The sequence below is a fragment of the Lygodium microphyllum genome, chromosome 11, assembly GCF_053477565.2.
Source record: "Lygodium microphyllum isolate KBCC chromosome 11, Lygodium_microphyllum_v1.1.10, whole genome shotgun sequence".
Classification (NCBI taxonomy): domain Eukaryota; kingdom Viridiplantae; phylum Streptophyta; class Polypodiopsida; order Schizaeales; family Lygodiaceae; genus Lygodium; species Lygodium microphyllum.
The window spans coordinates 127,885,933-127,907,403 of NC_141145.1; the positions used below are offsets into that span (position 1 = coordinate 127,885,933).

Sequence of the window (21,471 nt, forward strand, 5' to 3'; positions counted from 1 at the left end):
AAGACTGCATTTTTACATGGGGAACTTCAAGAGGCTGTTTATGTACAGCAGCCCATTGGTTTTGCAGTTGAAGGCTCAGAACATTTGGTTTGCAAGGTCAAAAAGGCACTATATGGTTTGAAACAAGCTCCTAGAGCTTAGTATGCAAAAATAGATGCTTTCTTGCTTGGTCAGGGGTTTCTAAACAGCTCATCTGAGTCTACCCTTTATGTATGTAAAGAAGGGGAATCTATGCTGATTATATGTCTTTATGTTGATCACCTTTTGCTCACTGGAACACATGCTGATCAGATTTCAGCATTCAAACAAAATTTGCAGCAAACTTTTGACATGTCTGACTTGGGAATTTTGCATTACTACTTGGGCATCCAGTTCATACATGATACTCGAGGTATTGGGCTATCACAGTCAAGGTATATTGGGCAGCTTCTTGAGAAGTTTGGCTTACAGGATTGCAAGCCAGTTTGTACCCCCATGGAACCTGGACTGAAACTGTCATTACATGATGATAGTGATTTGTTTGATATACATACATATGCTCCTGCAGTTGGATGTCTTATCTACCTATGCAATACTAGGCCGGACATACAGTTTGCAGTTTCAGCTTTGAGCAGGTATATGCATCAGCCACGTATGTCACATTGGCAAGCTGTCAAGCGTGTTTTTCGTTACTTGCAGGGTACTAGATCTCTTGGATTGCTTTATGCCAAGGGGGGACCACTGTAGTTACATGCTTACAGTGATTCTGATTGGGCTGGTGATTATGATACACGTCACTCCACTAGTGGCAATTGTTTCTTTCTTGGCTCTTCTTGCATTTCTTGGCTTAGCAAGAAACAATCCACTGTTGCCACATCGTCATGTGAAGCTGAATACAAGGCAGCTTTCACTACCACAGTTGAATGCGTATGGCTCAGACGCTTGCTAGTTGATCTGGATGTATTTGTTACGGAGCCTATTCCTTTGTTCATTGACAGTTAGAGTGCCGTTGCAGTGGCACGGAACTCAGTGGTTCATGCCTGCACGAAACACATTGAGATTCATTATCACTTTGTCAGAGGGAGGCTACATGCAGGTGATATCAGCCTTGTCTATTGTCCTACCACCAGTAATGTGGCAGACATCTTCACCAAAGCTCTTCCTCGTGACAAATTTGAAGCATTTCGCGATGCTTTAAATTTGATATCCTTTGGTGGCGGATGATCCTTGTACTCTTGATCACTCTTCACTCCAGGGGGGTTTGTTGGGTATTTGACTCATGCCTCACTTACGCCTACGCTCATATGGGAGTGTCGGTGATCAGTAGGACACTGGGGCACTTTTTACTCTCGGTAGGAGAGGTTTTTTCCCCCAGACTTATAGTCTTATTTTCTTATGTGCTTATGTTACACACTTATGGGCACTTACCTTGTTCGGGTGTGAACATCCCCTACAACCCTAAGGTTTAAGGGTTGTACTTTGTACTTTCATGTTACACTCTTTGAGTCTATTCTTTTGGGAGTCGTGCTTCACTCTGTCTCTCTCACTCTCACACTGTCTACTGCACTCTCAGTTGCACCTCGATCCTCTCACCCCCTCACAGTTATCTTCCGGGAAGATATCATGCATAAATAGCTCGAAAAGACAGGAGGTCAGGGTTGTTTTCCGGGAGGATGCACCAATAGGACAGCAAAGAATGCCCATTAGACAGCAGCAAATACTTGCTATAAATGTTTTTGAAAATGCAGGGAATAATGCTGAAAATGATTAGCAAGATCTTGCCCATAATGTACCACAAATTCAGCAAGAACAGATGCCTTTGGAACAAGCAGAATCAGCTGAACAGCATGCTGAACCTGAAGAACATCAAGCTATTAATGCAGATTTGCAGGCTAAACAACCAGCAAATCTTGACCATGGGGTTCGTAGGTTGACTAGAGTGCAAAGATATCCAAATAGGTTCGTTTCTGGTGTTAATTATGAGGCCTGATTATGTCATGTTGACAGATTGCGGTGAGTTGTCATACTTCCAAGAAGCAATGGATAGAAAAGATAGCAAGAAATGGCATAAGGCAATGCTGTCAGAGATGGAATCTCTAGTGAAAAATGGCACTTGGGATTTGATGCATTTGCCTAAAGGGCAAAAAGTGCTACCATGCAAATGGTTTTACAAAATGAAAGTCACTTCTGGCTCTTTGCCAAAGTACATGGCACACCTGGTTGCTAAAGGGTACAAGCAAGAACATGGAATTGATTTTGATGAAATCTTCTCTCTTGTAGTCAAAATGACTACTTTGTGAATCATCTTGGGCTTGGTTGCATCTGAAGATATGAAGCTCATACAGATGGATATAAAAACTGCTTTCTTACATGGTGATTTGCATGAGGAGATCTATATGTAGCAGCTTGAGGGTTTTGTTGTAAAGGGGAAAGAGCACATGATATGTAAACTCAACAAGAGTTCTTTGGGCTAAAGCAAGCACCACGAGAATGGTATCATAAATTTGATACATTTATGCAATCTCTGGGATTTCATCGCTCTCAAGTTGATCACTACTTATACACCAAGAATGCAGTAGATGACAGTCTTATTCTCTTGGTTTTGTATGTGGATGGCATGCTGATTGTGCAAGCGGGGATATTCATGCCTTGGACTCTTGGAAGTAGAGTTTACACAATATCTTTGATATGAAGGATCTAGGTGAGGCCAATCACAAAAAGCATTGGGAAGCAGTAAAGGGTATCATGAGATAACTTAAGGGCACAAAGGATTTGTGTATTTGCTTTGGTAAGTAGAAGTCATCTATTGTTGGATTCATGGATGCAGACTATGTTGGTCATCTTGATTGCAGGAAGTTTACTTTAGGATATGTTTTCATGTTCACAGGTGGAGCAGTCTCTTGGATATCCAGGCTACAAAAGTGTTTTGCATTGTCTACTACAGAGGCAGAGTATGTGGCCGCCATTGAGGCATGCAAAGAGGCTTAATGGCTTTCACGTTTGGTGAGAGAGCTTGGTATTACAGAGGTTCCTATCCTCCATTGTGACAGTTAGAGTTCTATCATGCTAGCACAAAATCTTGTCTTTCACGCAAAGACAAAACACATACAGGTGAAGTATCATTTTATTATGGATGTACTTGACAACAGGAGCATTGAGCTTGTCAAGGTAGATACAAATGATAATCTTGCAGACCTTCTCACGAAGGGTCTTCTAGCAGAGCGGTTTGCTCATTGATGCCAAATGATGGGGGTTGGATAGTGTATACGTATTTTAGCTTTGTACATACATAGACTTAGCTGATTCTTTGTCTCTACCTTTAGGCACGTTGCCTGTAGGTGGGAGGTTGTTGGGAATAAGGCTCACCGTGCCTTTTACGGTGTTCGGGTGTGAACACACACCCTTACGCTCTTGTACTTTATATGTTATCTAAACCTAAAGTGGTACACCCATCATTGTACCAAATACTGATTGTGTCATGCACTCACTCCTTCAACTCACTCTTCTTTCTGCACTCAGTCTGCATTGTACTCTGTCTCAATCCTAGCAAGTGCTTATAAGCTGTCCTGCCTCTGCAGCAGTAAAGCGCAGGCTGCAGCAATCCTGGAAGGATGGTAATGTGGCAGGACAGCAGAGCGATGACCTCCAGATGCAGGGTGACAGCATTAGCTGTTGGTGACAGCTCTTGGTGGAGAAGTGATGGCTGATGGTTGAGGGTAGAAGATGATAATTTGGGATCTGGAAGAATGCCCACAATATGTCCTTGTATAGGGGATTTTTGGGCATTTGTCCTGCTATCCCAGCAAATGCCTTTTTTCATAAAGATTTCTTTTTGGGACTGTTTTTGTGGAGTAGAGTTTTGCTGAAATACACAATAATTTTGTGTTAATTGAGATCTTTAATTTTACTTTCTCAACACCTTGGTGTGGTTGAATGTGGTGGGGAGCATTGCTCTCCAAGGTGATGAATGGTAACTTAGGCATCCTTTTCATGATGGCAGCCAATGGTTTTTATGAAGGCAAATAATGTTATGCTCTTAAGGTTGTAGGGAGGGACATTGGAATTTTGGGAGACTTGAGGTATGATGAATGTGATGGCGTTTTAGCTGGAGATAGTGGAGCTCTTTGGTACAATAAGTAGAAGGATCATTTGGGTTTCATTTCAGAGAGTTCTTGTTCCATACAATCATCATAAGCTTGCATCACAGTTATATGGGGTACTGTGGCTGTCTCCATGGTTGTCCCTTGTGGATGAGTTGGTCCCAAAAAACTCTTACCCTGTTATATGTTAAGACAGGTACAATCTACCTGATGCACAGCCACCTTGCTGCTTTCAATTACTCACTAAATGTAGCACTCGACTTAACATGTTGTAGATATCTTTAACTACAATGTTAACTTTTTATATGTAGGACCAAATCCGCCAGGTGCTACAGCTGCACCTATCCATGGCAATTCAACATCTAGTGCATCTATGGTATGGACGTTATATCCTCTTTGTGTTTTCCCCAAAACTCATTACAATAAGCTATGTATGGTGCGAGCCTGGGCATTCTACTCCTTGGTGATTGTCCTTGTAAGTGGTTTTTATGTTTGTTGTGTCTTGCCTCTTTCTTATCAATGCAGTTCAGACCTCCTGGTGCCTTACATCCAGGACAGCAGTTCCTTCCTGCAAGCAATCAGCAGTTTCGCCCTGCTGTAGGTCCACCTTCAAGCTTGGGACCAACTATGGGTGCTCCTTCACCAAATATGCCTGGATTGGGGGGCCAACAAAATACTGTTCCACAGACTGCACAATATCCACAAATGCTTCAGCATCCAAATCAAGCGCCTTTCAGCCAGCAAAGACCTGTTGCAGCGGGGTCACAAGCAGTTAGTATGCCTCCTTCTGGGACTGTTGGAGTTGCCCCTGGCGGTGGAGTTGGGGTTGCATCTCAAGGAACTATTGGAATCTCACTTCCAACTTTTCAGGTTCTTTTAAACCTGTGGCAGTTGTGCAGCTTTCACTGCAAGTATTGAGTTCATAGGAGGTGATGGTTTTCACGCTTGATGTGTGTACATGTTTTGCAGTTCACAAGTTATTCTCAACAAAACTTTGGGATTGCTCCATCACCAATGCAAGCTTCAGCTCCTCCCCAACAAGCCCAAGCTTTGGCATCCAATTCCCAGCCCTGGGCGGGTATTTCAAGTCAGACAAATACCACAACTGCTTCACAGACATTTCCTGTTGTTCAGCAAAATGCCGTGGCAGCAAGTTCAGTGTCGGTAAGTACATTCTTGACCAAGGGATCACTTATTTCTGATTGCTATGGATATATCATTCATTGCAATCATGTGTATGACAGGCCTCTACAGCCAATGTAGCTCCTTCAGCACCACCTAACGCTTCTGATTGGCAAGAACATACAGCACCAGATGGGAGAAGGTTGGCTTCCCAAATGACTTGGAATTTTCAATTGTGACTTATATAGAATGCTTGCACGCAGTCTTTTAGTAGACGAATATGCTTGCTGCTCCTAAATGATTCAGTTTTATCTTGCAAAATGTAGGTAAAATAGTTTGATCTGTTTCGGATATTTTCCAGGGCTAGATTGTTGAGCAAATGTGCGTGTGAGCCGAGCACAACTCCATGGAATAGAGTGTGCAAGCATTGTGCTATGTGATGGAAATAATAAGTAAACTTGTTAGCTGATGTTTTTGCAGGTACTACTATAATAAAAAGACCAAGTTATCAAGCTGGGAAAAGCCCTCAGAGCTTATGACAGCAGTGGAGGTGAGACTTTTAGTGTTTATTGCCTTTTCTGCTGTTAAGAGTTTTTAGTATTTTTCTGATCATTGTCTTAAGACATGACAAAGTCACGACATGCGAGGTATGGGTATGTGCTTACACTCACCATGCAGGTAACTGTGGAATGACTTGTGTCATGCTTTGTATTTTCTCGTCTAATTTACAGGCTTTGTTAAAATCTCCTGGGCTTAGAGGACTTTCAATTCAATATTTAGAACAAAGTCAGAGGAAGAAAACTTTTGCTCACAATTTCGGGCTCTTGCTTTGCTACTTGATTATTATTGCATTGTTTCACTTTTGAGATAACTGCATGTTGTTGTGCAGCGGGCCGATGCTTCCACTGTTTGGAAGGAATTCACAACAGCTGATGGAAGAAAGTATGCTGTGTTTATAGGAGTATTTTGCAATCTGGTCATAAAAGTGTTCATTCTGTGTGCTATTCTTCGGTATTTTGAGGTACCTCAACCTGTTTTTAATTATCAGGTACTACTATAACAAGGTGACAAAGCAGTCTAAATGGACAATGCCAGAGGAGATGAAGGTTTCTATCAGAATCTTACTTATACTCCTTGAATGTTTTGCTATTGTGGCTGCCTACTTCTCTCTCTACTGTTATATATTCTTTCTCATTCTGCAGTTAGCCCGTGAGAAAGCTGAAAAAGCAGTCAATGGCTCAGGAACACCAGGACCAGATGTAGTACCTGCTGTAGGAACTGCCACAGTTGTTACTGCCTCTGGTACTTCTCCTTCCCCACCACCAAGTTCTGCTTCAGCTGGAGCTGTTAGCACACCGTCAGCCTTGCAATCTGCAGTTCCAAAGGTTTTGGATACAAATGTGGATAGCACCATTGCGGTGGACGTCCCCTCACCAGCTATTCACGCTACATCCACAGATGCTGCCACATTGTAAGCAAGCTGCCGTGGTAGTGTTACCTTTGTTTTCATGGGATTTAGGGGGTCTTCTTTTTCTACAATGCAAAAGAGGCAATGATCGGTCTATTGTTTTTTTGCCTCACGTGAAGCTAGCTTTCAAATTTGGGAAATTATAGAGATAATCTTAAAAGGAGAGTTTGCAGGCCACTTCCATGGTTATGTCGACTGAGAACAGTTTGAAGGTGCCGGCTTTTGACTGGCATCAGATGTTTTCAAATTTTTCGTAAACATAGTAGCATGTTGTATGCTTTTATTTCCTGTAGAACACACTATTGTCAGCTGAAAAAGGGTCTAGTGTGAAACACAGAAATTAATGATCTATTGCTGAAATCGAGCTCTTAGTCTTTTATGCTTTTGCTTTGATAGTAAATTGGAACAATGTAGTTCTGATATCAAGTTCCTTGTCTATTATGCCTCTCTAAACCATTCTGTTGGTTTAGGTCCAATTCTGACACCAAGCCGGAGCAAAGCACAAAGGAATCTGAAAAGGAAGAAGCTATAAATGATGCATCAGCAGAAGACATTGAGGTAGATGCAATATGCTAAAGTTTTCTGTGTGCATGCTTGTGTGTCTCTATATGCATGTGACAGCTTAATTACTTGAATTAAATGAAAGGAGATAGTGCTAGGTTATGAAGCACAAGCTTTACCACTAGCCCATCTTGGGTAGGGACATCTATGTTCACTTGGAATTTTCATGTGGTTGGGACTCTTATCCCTTGAAGACACTCAGGTGAACCCTGCTCCTTGGCAGATGGCCCAAGGAGGAGGATCCTAGATGTGTTGGCTCACTGATTATGCTTGGTGTCCATAGGAGATGCCTGCATTGTTTCATGGCTAATATTTGGAGGGGAGATGCCCACACTTTACCAAGCTCCATTGTGGCTTTAGATAGCATTGATTGTGTCCGGGACTTTTGTCACAGCTCACTTGGCAATACAAGTCTGGGATAATGATCAAGAGTGTGTACCAATTGTCAGATGCTATGATCTTGTTTCAGCTCCTAGATCTACTGACATCTAGGGTTTAGTCTGCTTTAATTTAAATAACATGACACTTTAGTTCCTGCGCACAAACGAGGTGTATGTAAATGCTCATATTCTTACACGTGGAGTTTTGAGGACTCTCATGATATCTCATCATCAATGCTGAGAAGATCTAGGGTTTTGTATCTTGATCTACTTGCTCCCACTATGGTTCTTTCTAGATGCAGCCCACCTCAAGCTTCTCTAGAACCATGGTGTGGGTTCATTCCCTTTGCCCATTGCCCTTACTAACACTGCTTCTTTTACTGTGCTTGTGGGGTGTTTATTTTTATTCAACATTTGTTCATTATACAATATTGGTGACTGTTTTATGTCCTTGTTCTCTCTTTTGTTCTTTCATTCACTGCATACTTCTGTTGACCTTCTGACACCTACCTATCGACTTGTGTATGTTACAACTCTAGACATAACCATCCACTTCTTCCTAATTTTTGAAGCTTTAACTTACTTCTCTATACATATTGACAATTCAAAGTGAATCATGAATTGGAAATTTATCTGAGACTTCTGTAGTACATCTTGAATATTCAAGCATACCTTAGTTGAAGCAGCAATTCTATAAATGGCAGCTCCACTTTTGAGAAGTTTGAGAAGCTCTTACAGCAAATGACCTTTGGAGCTTAGCTCCTGCTGCTGGGACTATGTGGGGGCTGATTGGTGGGTTGCTTTCTTTCTATCCATGCTTGTCTCTTCGTGCTTTAGAAGCTTGGATTGAGTCTTCTGTAGTGTTGTCATTCTAAGGACCAGCAGATCTCAAACTCCTTTTCAAGCAATGATAATTTGAGAAATTGTGTGTATTCTTGCCACATATTGAGCAGTGGGGCCAAAGACAAATCTTTGCATGCATTTTAGAACTAATCATGCCTTCTTGAAAGATATCCATTACTCCACAAGTGCTGTGGCATCATATGGCGAAACCATAAAATTGAACTTTTGAATCATGCAACCTGTGGGAGTTTATCTATTTTGAGAATGGATTGGTAATGGGATGTTAATATGTCTGGGACTGTGAAATGACGTGCTTATTTGCCTTTATGTTTGCAAGCTACGGGTGATGAGGTTCTGCATACTTCTTAGTCATGCTTGTCTCTTACCACCCAGATTTCAAAACTAGGGTATACACAATTGATATAGTGCACCTCAAACCAATCATGCATAAAAACAAATAAAAAGAACAAAGGCCACCACAGAAAAGTCTAGTGTTTTGAGCAAGGAACTAAAAGACATCTGCCACGTGCATGAGCAGCTGATGGCAGCCTTCAGTGGTCTACAAAACATCGACACATTGGTAGCAGGTGCACCTAAGAATGTGGAAGAAGCACCACAAAAGAGACAGAAGCCAAGGATGGGTTTGATCCAAAGACTGGCCTCGGATTTGGCGAGCACATTGCTAGAGAATAGCCATTGTAGTGAACAAGTTGCTGTTTGCAAGCATATTGTAGCCATGCAGTAGGAGTTTTATAGGGAAGGGTATCCTCACTGCCACCATGCCATCTAGAGATTGGCAAGAATACTCACATTTGATATAGTGTACCTCAAACCAATTAAAATATGGGTCTGTAAAAACTATGAAGATGTTTAGAGCCACCTTTTGGAGGAAAAACAATTGCTACATCTTTTATAATGGTTCTTGGTCCTTAACATGTCTAGATTCTGGAAGACTCTTGGGCATCCCCCAGGCTGGAGTATGTAAGGCACACATGGCTTTGATAGCTATGCTTGAATCTGTCTTACATTCTTTGGAGAATAAACATTTAATTTATGCTGTCATTGGCCATAATTTCAGTGCTTGGTTTTCCACAAACACTTAACCTTTAGTGACCTGCTTTATTTCAGCCCATAAAACCCATCACTGTACTCTCCCATATCAAGCTTTAATGGGTCCTTTTCTCTTCAGTTTTTGCTGCCCATGGTTCCTGCTTGTTATTGGGAGATTGCTTCAGATCCAACACAGTAGTGATGGCGCCCCCAGATCCATGCAGTGTGCCCCTTTTTCTTTAATTAGTTGGTTGGATGGTTTAATATATATTCATTATTTGTCTATTTAATTAATAATTTTATTACATGTGCAAGGGCTAGCACCCTTGGTGTGCCTTACAGTTAATTAGATCATCATAGGACTATGACTATGAGTATGATAGTTGTGAATATGATTGTTACTGTTGTTGGGCCTTGCACCCAACTTCTGAATTAAAAAAAGGGAATGATAGCTCTTTCTGCTATCAAAGTACTAACAGTTTTGCATCATATTCAAGGAGTATCAATCTGATTTCACGTTAATCAGCTTCAGGATTCCGAATTTGTTTTTGTATTTCAATTATGCCTCTTAAATATTTTCAATCCTATTTTCTGTAATGAGAGGGGCTGTCAACACACTATTGTGTTCACAGCTCAACAATGGGGTATGCATGATCTGTTGGACTTGCTGTATTTCAAAAGTTTTGAATGGTCAAAGTTTCTTGTTCTCAAGCACACTTGGCCCCTACAAAACTTCATGCAACCTAGATTGTACGGATGGCTGAGGTGTAGCCTTGAGTACTACCTGAAATTGTGATTCATCTCAAGCTTGCTGGGGTCCTGTAAAGTCAGTGCCAGCCACAAGTGCTTTGCACAGGTTTTTACATACATTCAGTGCATTGCATAGCTGTTTACAATCTGAACTTTGCTTTAGATATGCATGGACCATCCATACCATGTAAAACTTTAAATACTGTAAATCATTGGCTTTAGACAAGCAAGATGAATCTATGACTGCAGAAGCTTAAGAGTTACTTGTTGATTTTGAAGGAGGCAAAGAAAACAATGGCATCAGCAGGACAGGTTAATGTAGCTCCACAATCAGATGACAAGTCTGTGGCAGTTGCTGAAGAAGTACCAACCTATGCAAGTAAAATGGCAAGTAGTTCAGATCAGAACTCTCGAGTTCTTTTAATATTTGTGTGCAAGCTGAATTATGTAAAACCACTTACCTGTAGTTACTGATTCTTCCCCTTAATCTCATGTGTCTCCAGGAAGCAAAAAATGCTTTTAAAGAGCTACTTGAAGCAGTGCATGTGGAATCAGATTGGTCATGGGATCAGGTTTTGTGAAGTTTGAAGGATAATGGATTTCCAGAACTAAAGCACTAAATGTTTTGGGTGCTCAAAGTTATATTACCTTAGCCAAGATTGTGTGTTACTTTTGGCATATTTGGAGCAGGCGATGCGTTTCATTATCAACGATAAGCGTTATGGGGCTCTAAAAACCTTAGGAGAGCGAAAACAGGCTTTCAATGAGGTAAGTGTGTTATTGCTGTGCGTCATCATATTTGTACCTTACAGCTTCTTTGGGTTGACATTTCATGAGGTGCTTACATGCTACTGGGAATGTATTCTAACCTTAAAGAGCTTGTTGCAGTATTTGGCCCAAAAAAGAAAGCAGGAAGCAGAAGAGAAGCGACTCAAACAGAAGAAAGCAAGAGAGGAGTTTGTATTGATGCTAGAGGTATATTAACTGTAGTATGATCTTATATTAACCAAGTCAGAAAGAAAAAGAGCACTTCCAGAAGAGATGTAGTATTTACAGTTTGTTATGCTTATTTATATGCAGGAGTGTGAAAAGCTGAACTCAACGATGAGATGGAGGTTAACTCTCTCCATAATCTTGTCTCTTTCTCTATCTATTATTTTTGTGAGTTGTGGCAGTACTTGTGTTATGTCTTTACATCATATTGCTTTACTTCTTAGATCACGTGCTTCAAAGCGTAACATCTACTTCATTTGTTTTTGGGGGATACGAGTCCTTTTGCACTCTTTAAAGCATTAAGGTACATGTTTTTTTTGGTGACCTATATGCAGTCGTCCTTGACTTGGTGCAAGCTTTAAGCTATCTTTGAACTTACTTCCTCATTAGATTCTCACCAACATCTTGATTTTCAGCACATTCCTGCATCTTATTCCTCCATTTCAGTCCATCCTCAGCACCATTCAACCCCATTTCAAGACAATGTGTAATTGATTTAAGCAACATTTTTTGTGCTTACAGCTGGCAATTCATAGTATTTTGTTGTGTCGTACACCCTGGACATGAATATTATGAGGTTGGTGGGGGCCTCATCATCATTGGTCTGCATCTAAAAGCATTTTTACCGGTCCTTGTAAAAGAAACTCACTGACAGGCTGAGGATGCCAGCCAGTGCTCCGCTGCACTGAGTCCTAATCCAGGTTGTCTAGGGCTTGGCCCTCTCAAATCAAGAGTTGTCACTGGTTCACCTCTGAATCTCCTGCCAAGCATGTGATGGTGCAACTGCTAGGTTGTTCCTCTCAACCCTACCACCTTGATCTTCCACAAGCAGGGTAGGTCTGGAAAGGCTGGCTTTATTGTTCTCCATCCAAAATCAAGCTGCCATCCTCCTGAACAGATTAGTTGCTTGAAGGGGCACTTCTTGTCAGTGTTATGGTCATACTTGTGAGCCCAATCAACATGAGGAGCTCTGCCCTTAGGCAATTATTTTCTACATACAGTCTTTATTTGTCTTTTGGTCCTTTAATAGAAAACTATTCCGTTTGGGAAATTCTTATTTGGTGTCCTAATTTTTGCCCATATATAGGCACCTAGACTTTTGGTGAAGGTTAGCTTTCCCAACTGCTACCTTGGAACTCTTAAGAGGGGTCATGGAAGGTAAAACTGACCAGATAGGCTGCCAGAAAAGCAACAAGAAGGTGAGCTGAGGGATGGTCAATGAATGATGGGCTGGATGAGGGCTGGCAGTGGGCTAGAAGAGGTGGCGAAGGAGGAAAAGCTGGGGAGGATGAGACAGGTGCCGCCTGAGAGCAGCAAGAAGGTGAGTGCAGGGGTGGTTAATGAGAGATGTGGTTTGTTGGCAGGGGTTAGAAGAGATGGTGAAGGGGGAGCAAGAAAGTTGAGGATAAGGTGGGAGGCTGCCAAAATGAGCAGCAGGTAACCGACTGTCCTGGGAAAAGGGGGGAGGGGTAAGAAAGCATGAGCAGCAGAGGGGTAGAATGGTGAAATAGCAGCAAGGGAAGGCAGGCAGCTCATGCAGAGGAGGAGAAAAGCAGAGCAGTAGGGGAGACATTGTCCAAGTGGCACCTACTACATGTGCATTCTCATTATGTAGCATTACTCTTTGCATCTCATTGTACAAAGCACCCCTGTGCAGATCCTGAGCTGTTTCCACCGGCGGTTTTTGTGCTGTGTCAGATCTGACCATCCTTTTCCTTTCTTGTCAGGGCGGATGCAGCATCTGCATGCTTATGATTTGGTGTTGTAGATGGATTGATTTGATATTGTTCTGTAGGTGTCATACCTGGTAATAAGAAGTTTTATTTGTAAGATGCATGAAAGAAACACTCTGCTCAAAACCATGTTGTGAGAAGTATGTGCTGCCCATAATTACATGATTCATATTTGACTCACTGGGCACATGGTGCTTGTAGGTTTCATGCCTGGTAATAAGAAGTTTTATTTGTAAGATGCATGAAACACTCTGGTCAAAACCATGTTGTGAGAAGTATGTGCTCTCCATGATTACATGATTCATGTTTGACTCACTGGCCACATGGTGCTTGCTGCTAATTAAACAGTAAGGCTTCTGCTTTCTTTGAAGACGACCCAAGGTTTCTTGCTGTTGAGAAAGATCGTGAACGTGAGGAGCTTTTTGAAGATTTTCTTTTTGATCTGGAGAAAAAGGTTTTCTGCTTGAAGCTTTTATCCTTGGAGTCCCTATTCACAAGGTTTGTTCATGAGATCTTCAAACACTATGCTGTCATTTTCAGGAACAAGAGAAAGCACGTGAAGACAGGAAAAAGTATTTGGTTGAATACAGGGCATTTCTAGAAACTTGCGACTTTATAAAGGTTTGTGTTCACTATTCTGGGTCTTGGAATACTGTTCTTTTCATGGCGAGCTCATTGTTTTTCATGTTCATGTTTTGCCCATAGGTAAATACGCAATGGAGGAAAGTGGTGGATAGGCTTGAAGATGACGAAAGATGTTCCCGCCTTGATAAAATAGATCGACTAGAGGGATTTCAGGTAGTTAATGATGTGGCTTAGAGTAAGTTATTGGATTCGAGGGAGTACAAGGTTGATATGCTGTCATCCCTGCAGGAATTTATGCGCGAGCTTGAGAAGGAGGAAGATGAACAAAGGAGGATTTTGAAGGTTATTTCACTTTGATGTTTTATATCTTATTTTCTGTTTAGTGAGATGAAGTAGGTGATCAATGTTGTTCAGACCAAGCAGCACTGTTTTTTAGCATGGCAAGGCATGATGAATTGCTTGATGTGTTAATTGCTGTTGTTCTTGTCCTCCTCCAGTTGTTTTACTCTCAGGTTTGCAAATTCATTAGCTGTCAAAATGAGCACTTTGTTGCATTAGTTTGAAAAGAGAAAGGTCTTTCATTGCTGAAAATTCATCAAGGGGCTGAAATTCAAGCACTTTTCTCTTGACAAGAAATGCCAGCATGTTGCAGTTCACTGAGATGTGAGTGTTTTTAAATATCATACAGCAACTAGGGTAAGGGGGCCAGTATAGTGGCTGCTTAAGTGGCCTCCTTTCGGGATTTGATGTCACTGAGATTTGGGAAATCCTTTCATGCAGAGGTTGGGAAGATAAGGCAAGGTGAGAAAATAATTCTGGTTCCCTACGCTGCTCCACTCATTGAGATCTAAGCTCAGTAAACTTTTCTAATGTAGTAAAAAAGGCCTGCAGGAAAGCTCAAACCTACCCCAATAGAAGAAGAGGCTTCGTGGCGGTAGGACATTGTTGAGTGCTCTCTCTCTCTCTCGTCCAATTACATTGTTGGATTTCTGTCACTTCACTGGCTCCTGAGAGAATGTATCCCCACCTGGATGAGAAAATGTTTCCTGAAGTATTACATATCTAAGCTTCATCAAGGCACACGCATACAGTTTTTAACACTACATAATGAAGTACAATTAGTGGAGAGCAGTAATCTGAAGGGTGACCTTTTTGGAAGCTGCAAGAAGGCCTCTAGTTTGTCAAACAAAATTAAAGTGAACTTTCAAGAAAAAATGTTGGATTTTGCTTTTCTCAAAATGAAACTGAAATGGTTTTTTTCCAAGTATTAAGCATATATTACCTTTTTCTTTTCCCTCTCAGAAACTTGTGTACGATGTTTATGTTTACTTATAGGCGTTTGTGTAGCAACACTGTACCACTGTGACAGTCTTGGCCCCAACTTTGGCACCTGCCCACACTCTGCAAAATTATTCAGAGGCACCCATCATATTCACATGCCTGTTTTGTTTTGTGGGGGACATCCTTTACCCAGCAAGGTCACTCCCTACACAGTCCTTGGTTTAGCTCATGGCACCTCAATTGCAGCCGTGCCTTTTTGATTCTAATTTGTTTTATCTAGTAGGAGAGTTTTTCCCCATGAGATCCTATGACTACATAATATTAGTATTGATACCCTTTGTGAAGTAAACTTGGTATTTCCCCGTGTTCTGTTAATTATCTAAATGACACTGTTTCACCTAAACGACACTATGTTTCTGTCTGTTTCTGGGTGACCTTATCTGCTTCCTATATGACCTGGTTTCACCCCCATAACTGTCAGCTGTCTGAAACTTTAGTCAATTTGGTATTGTCAGCAATCTATGGTGTTTTTGTCAAATGGAATTTCCTTGAAAGATAGGGTACATGTTCTCCTTTAATGGCATTCTCTTTGTTCTGCTGCTTATGTGCTTTCACGATGAGCTTGCTTTTGGCTGTTTTTTGCCACTTAAACATGTAGTCAATGCAGGAACAACAGAGGAGAAAAGAACGGAAAAACCGGGATCAGTTTAGGCAGTTATTGGCAGATCACAGAGTGTCTGGCATCCTGACTGCACGCACGTCTTGGAAAGAATATTTCACAAAGGTGGTATGCAGAGCCATGAGTGATATTTGTTTCATGGGTCTGTTGTTTCAACTTGCAAACTAACCTTGGGTCTGTACTGTAAAGGTCAGAGATCATACTGCGTATCAAGATCTTTGTTTGAATCTGTCTGGCTCTACTCCAAAGGATCTCTTTGATGACTTCTTAGTAGATCTGGAAAAACAGGTAGATCACAGTTCTTGATGTTTCCATGATCGTTTGGTCAATTTCTTAATTTTGTTGCTTGTGCCAAACTCCTATGCATGACCTTGAAAAGAAAAAAAAGAATTGTTTGAGTAATGAGCAAGCAAAAGTTAAACAAGTCTCAATTTAATCTTGGATTGATGATTGTGTTTATTTTGTGGAGTTTTCTTTTGCATTCACATTATTATGGATTGCAAAAACACCCTGCATCCTGTCTTGTGGCTACCGTTGAGTCTAGAACCATGTTGTTTGTACTCCAAATAAGTGTCACCATTTTGAGCTGGCCTTCTCACATTTGTTCTTCTGTTGCAAATATATGAATGCCTTGCAATTGTGGTTTTATGTGCAGTATCAAGACGATAAAACTAGTGCAAAGGAGGCAATAAGGGCAGGAAAGGTATGATTTTGAAAAAAACCATTCTATGTGCTTGAAGACTGAAATGGAGCTCCCTCTTTTCATTCTTAAGCATGTGTATATGCATGTGACCAGATCAATGTGACATCATCATGGACGTTTGAGAAGTTCAAAGTTTCCATTTCAGAAGCAGGTGACTTTGGGGCAATTGCTGAACCAAACCTTAAGGTTAGCCTTGTGTCTGCATATCTGTAACATCTAGTGGCGTAGCATGGATGGCACTGGAAACAAAAGTCTTGGATGGCTGTAAGGGTCATCAAATCATCAAAGAAGCAAGGTGTTATGTTCCTTGATACTGTGAAAGGAGAGCAAAGTCAGTCTGTTAGGCATCCTTTCTCATGGCCATGGATGTCTACAGATTGAGCCTGGGACTTGAAAGAATTGTTTGCTATTTCAAAGCTTTTAATTACTAGGTTTCTGTAGGGTAATGCTTATTGTTTTTTTTTCAGTGAATTGCTTGCAAGCATGTTACGTAAGGGGAAATAAAGAGACTGGTTTCATCTGTTATGTGGTCTAATGTTGTGTTCCAGATTGTATTTAATGACTTATTGGAGAGAGCGAAAGAAAAGGAGGAGAAGGAAGCAAAGAAGAAAAAACGATTAATTGATGATTTCAATGAGCTTCTTCATTCTGAGAAGGTACGCTGACTTTATGATCTAAGAATGAAGGTATACTAAATTTATTATGTACTGCATTTAAAAATAAAGTATTAGATATCAGTGATGGATGCAGATGGTGCTCTATTTGTCTCATGCAGGCTGTAACAGTAGCAACAAAGTGGGAGGAATGCAAAGCTCTGCTTGAAAATGCCCCAGCCTTCAGGTATTTCTGATCTAAAGATATTAAGATCTGTTTGTGTTTCAGAGAATTCACAAACCGGAAAGAAGGGTTAATCCAACTGGAGTCATTTGATTTCAGAGCCCTGAATGATGATTCAACTCGTAAGAAGCTGTTTGAAGAGTATTTATCACACTTGCAGCAGAAAGCCAAGGAGAAGGAGAAAAAGCGCGAGGAAGAGAAGGTACGAAAGATGTTGCACTAGATTTTAGTGGATGTTTGTTCAAGGCAGTGCTAAGAAGTGCATTAGCAACATAATTTGAAAAACAGCAGCTGCTATAAAGCTTTATTTAAGCAAGGCCTTGGAGGCACTACGTATTGCAGAATTAGGTGTCTGCTGTACAGTTCTGCTGCCTTTCTAGACCATAATATCTGCAAATGATTATACAATCTTAACATCTTCAATGGCAATTTTCATCTTTTACAACTTCAGCTAAGCTCTCTAGTGTATCTTAAGCAAAAACTTAAAACAAGTTACTTGCAAGTCCAATGGTTTTCAACAAGACACATTGTAGGGCAAAAACCACTTGCTGCCATGCATGAAGCATATAACCTCATTTGCCAGATGCAGGAGAGTTATACTCCAGAATGGTGTCAGTTGCACCTCAGTCATGGACCTTTAATTCTACATGCTTATAGCATCAATCCCTTTGTGACAGACTTTGGCGGTTCCAGGACTTGCTTTACCAGGTTTTCTGGTGAAAAAACCCATGACCAATAACAAACCATCTGGACTTGTAACAATGTAAAGTATGCTTAGGCCAAGTATTTATTGAAAATAACCAACTACTATGTGCCTCTTCAGAGTGTAAAGAATGCCTAGGCCAAGTATTTACTGTTGAACAGCATAAAAGCAAAACTATTACCTTGTTATTTGGAAGGGGTTTTCCCCCCTGTGACACTCCTTTTAGGCGGTGGTACTTTTGTACTCCTCGGGTTTTCATTCCTTTATTCGGTCATCCTCTGTTGAGAAACCCTTCACCCTTCACCCGTAGTTTGCGTTTTTGTGTTTGTGCGTTTTGCATTTAGGGTTTGCAGCCCCAAAAAGGGGCGCTATCCTAGACTGACTGTGCCTATTTATAGGCCACTCTCTCATTCATTCCTCACGGCTGATTCATTCAGTCTGTCACCTCTCCTCTCCAGCCTCTCCCTCACGCCCCTTCAGGAGGACATTGCGGTTCCTGATTCGTGGCTGTCTTCATCATCTTCTTTGTGCTACGGCACCCTTGTTCCCTTGTATCACATTCACTCCATGATTCATAACTTCATTCGTCCATTCATCAGAGTTTCTTATCTCTTCTCTTCTCTTCTCCATGTTTGCCGAGTTCACTCCGTGTTCCTCCCCACCAACCCTACTGTCTCGCTGGTACGTCATCTTTTGACATGGTATCAGAGCTGGATCTGCTCAAACAACGGCAAGGATCATCCACTCCAGTGACGGCAAAGACCGGTGGCGGGTTCGGTATCCACTTCTCTTCTTCTTTTGTTGCATTAAAATCTCGTTTTTGTAGGTTTCAGGTGTTTTCAGCTTGCTGCCCACACCCCTTTCGCAGAGGATATCGCAGTCTCAGTTGTCTCTTGCTGTCGTCTACAGTTTGGCGCTTGTTTCCAGCCTTCCACCCGCAGTTTGCAGTTGTTTACAGCAGAGCGATTGTCGCTGATTACTCTCCATTCAGAAAATAATCTCGTTTTTGCAGATTTCAGGTATTTCAGCTTGCTGCCCACACCTCGGACGCGGAGGACATCGCGGTCCAAGCTGGCCATTGCTATCTACAACAGTCTGGCGCCTGTTTCTAGCCTATCACTCACTGTTCGGAGCTGATTTTAGCATGCTGACTGCTATTGCTGGTTTTTCGTGCATTTTTAGTCTCTCTCTCTCCTGCAGCTTGCGTTTTTAGTCTTTCTTTTCCCTCACATGTTTTTTTGTATTGGTTGCAACCTCTTATTGCTAGTAGCATCCTCCTCCCATTAGTAGCTCACTTCCAGCCCTTCCACTGCCCTCCCACCCTACAGCGGACATTGCGGTTCGTGCTTCACACTGCCCCCACACCCCTTGAGGCGGACATTGCGGTTCGTGGTTTGTGGTTGATCTCTTCCACCTCTTCCTTCTTCCACAAGGCACATTGGTACCCATGGCTTCTTTACCAATAGATGACCAGACTAGTGGGTGCTTCTATTGTGGCATCATCGGACACACCACCGATGCTTGCCGACTTTGACCTTTGCTCTCCACCCCTCGAAGTATATGCGCTTTCCACAAGGCACTCCTTGTGCCACCTCTCCTTTCTAGGCCACAAAGATCGTTCTGCATCGGCTATCAGAGTACTATGCTCAAGGCACTAAGTCACATCCGATGCGCACTAAGTCCTTTCGAGCAAATGGATGATTGATTGGCACTACGAGCTCCTGGAGATCGTCGCATTGCCAACGGTAGTCTTCTCCCACCTATTTTCGGGTATAGTGGCTACCACGGCCCACAGCTCTATAGTCTGCTCCATTGAGAGACACTAATTGTTTAATACTGTCTCCTCGTTGGCCTGCTTCTTTGAGAGACAGTGGCTTCTTGACTCCTCTTCTTCGGCTTTCTGGTGCGCTCCATGAGAAGCAGCGAGTGTTGCCTACTCATTGCTCAGTTTGAACCCCACCCTTCACCCTCGCCTACTCAGGTTCGAGAGGCCATCTTTGGGAGTTTTTCACCATCCCAGATACCTTCCTCGGCACGACTAGCGGTACTTTCTTCATCCTTAGACATTTCGAAGTCCGTGATCCATGACTTTTTGGATTTCCTATCTACCTCAGAGGGGGATTCAGAAGGGAATGATCTTTCTTTGCCCTTCGAGGGGGCGTCTACATCTACTGTGACTTCAGAGGGGGCTCCTATTCCTATAGTTTCACAGGGGTTTCCCACCCACCGTTCAGTCCTTCACACACCTTGGCGGAGGCCTTTTACCTTCTTTTTCTACCCTTGGATGGGGTGGCTTCCTTCCAGCGGTCATCTCACCTATTGATTCCCAGGATCTCGAGAATCTACCTAGATCAGGGCCTTGGAGGTTCAACCGCGACTTGGTGACGAGGCCTTCGTATTCCTTCTCGCATGGATGCATGGAGCTAGTAGCTTCTCTCTTGAGGTTGAGTTTCGGGTTCTCTAGTTCACTTTGTCTATTGTTCTTTATTGTAGGTTACCTTTTAGGTGGAAATCTTGGATCTTAGGGATCCTCTACATCTTCTTCCTCATCTTCTTTTTGCCTTGGTCACTTGGTCAGCATGGAGCCAACTCCCAAGGTCGAGTACAGGCATATCCTTATGGTTCTCAGCACCTCACAAAGTCCGACATTCCTCCTTTGCATTGCATGTTTTCATCATCTTTGTAGTAGGACACTTGGGCAAGTGAACAATTTCCCCACGAGGGACACTGCCCAAGTGGCACCTACTGCGTGAGCATTCTTCAGCATGTAGCATTCTATCTCCACCTCACTCTTCTCTTCTTCCCCTTTTTGGGCTTGAGAGGGGGTGTTGAGAAACCCTTTACCCTTCACCCTTCATCTGCAGTTTGCATTTTTGTGTTTTTGCGTTTTGCGTTAAGGGTTTGCAGCCCCAAAAAAAGGCGCCACCCTAGATTGAATGTGCCTATTTGTAGGCCACTTTCTTACTTATTCTTTACGGGTGGTTCATTCAGTTTGTTACCTCTTCTCTCCAGCCTCTCCACTACCCTCACATCCCTTCAGGAGGACATTGCAGTTCGTGGTTCGTGGCTGTCTTTATCATCTTCCTTGTGCTATGGCACCCTTATTCCCTTGTATTACATTAACTCCATGATTCAAAACTTCATCGTTCCATTCATTAGAGTTTCTTGTCTCTTCTCTTCTCTTCTCCATGTTTGTCGAGTTCACTCTATGTTTCCCTCCGCAAACCCTACTGTCTCGTTGGTACGTCATCTTTTGACATCCTTATCTAACTAAGAGATCTTACAATGTGCGTGTATGTGCCTGTGTGCACACACAGACATGCTAAGCTAAAAAAGGGCCATTACACATTAAACCTTCATTAGCTCATTAAACAGCCCTGAAACTGAAATGCACTCAATGTGTTTCAATGTCCCATAAATATACTCCTCACTTTTGGTTGGCTTTGTTCATTTCTAGGTACTACCTTTCAACTTGGTGGCTCCTACGAGCTGCGTTTTGGTCCTGGCTTGCTGATATCATAATCAAGATTAGTCTAGCCTTGCGTTTTAGTGGTTTCAATAGACACTTCGCTACTAGACACATTATGTATCATTTGGACAGTCTCCTCAAACCCCACAGCCCCTAATGTGCCCTCTTTAATCTTCACTCTCTCTTACTCTAAAGAGTAGACTCGCCGTCGTCATTACCTAAGGGGTTTTTCATT

General features: G+C 42.1%; 1 protein-coding gene across 4 annotated transcripts in view; it reads left to right on the plus strand.

The window, feature by feature from the left end:
- Positions 1 to 21,471, plus strand: part of LOC148029360 (pre-mRNA-processing protein 40A-like) — a 68,174-nt gene that overhangs the window by 27,899 nt on the left and 18,804 nt on the right. For 3 of the 4 annotated variants that reach the window (XR_015692413.1, XM_087688151.1, XM_087688152.1), the window contains exons 2-26: positions 4,391 to 4,455; positions 4,605 to 4,949; positions 5,049 to 5,243; positions 5,324 to 5,403; positions 5,682 to 5,751; positions 6,091 to 6,143; positions 6,250 to 6,307; positions 6,404 to 6,672; positions 7,140 to 7,227; positions 10,533 to 10,644; positions 10,761 to 10,825; positions 10,944 to 11,021; positions 11,142 to 11,228; positions 11,334 to 11,368; positions 13,328 to 13,433; positions 13,520 to 13,600; positions 13,685 to 13,777; positions 13,853 to 13,906; positions 15,513 to 15,629; positions 15,714 to 15,812; positions 16,180 to 16,227; positions 16,321 to 16,413; positions 16,776 to 16,883; positions 17,003 to 17,067; positions 17,164 to 17,266. Coding sequence is in view for 2 of the 4 variants with exons in the window: in XM_087688151.1 (XP_087544277.1) it covers positions 4,391 to 4,455; positions 4,605 to 4,949; positions 5,049 to 5,243; positions 5,324 to 5,403; positions 5,682 to 5,751; positions 6,091 to 6,143; positions 6,250 to 6,307; positions 6,404 to 6,672; positions 7,140 to 7,227; positions 10,533 to 10,644; positions 10,761 to 10,825; positions 10,944 to 11,021; positions 11,142 to 11,228; positions 11,334 to 11,368; positions 13,328 to 13,433; positions 13,520 to 13,600; positions 13,685 to 13,777; positions 13,853 to 13,906; positions 15,513 to 15,629; positions 15,714 to 15,812; positions 16,180 to 16,227; positions 16,321 to 16,413; positions 16,776 to 16,883; positions 17,003 to 17,067; positions 17,164 to 17,266 (2,567 nt within the window). In the remaining 2 variants the exon portion in view is untranslated. Of the gene's footprint in view, positions 1 to 4,390; positions 4,456 to 4,604; positions 4,950 to 5,048; positions 5,244 to 5,323; positions 5,404 to 5,681; positions 5,752 to 6,090; positions 6,144 to 6,249; positions 6,308 to 6,403; positions 6,673 to 7,139; positions 7,228 to 10,532; positions 10,645 to 10,760; positions 10,826 to 10,943; positions 11,022 to 11,141; positions 11,229 to 11,333; positions 11,369 to 13,327; positions 13,434 to 13,519; positions 13,601 to 13,684; positions 13,778 to 13,852; positions 13,907 to 15,512; positions 15,630 to 15,713; positions 15,813 to 16,179; positions 16,228 to 16,320; positions 16,414 to 16,775; positions 16,884 to 17,002; positions 17,068 to 17,163; positions 17,267 to 21,471 lie in introns of those variants that run through there. The other variant, XR_015692414.1, reaches the window with a different exon arrangement.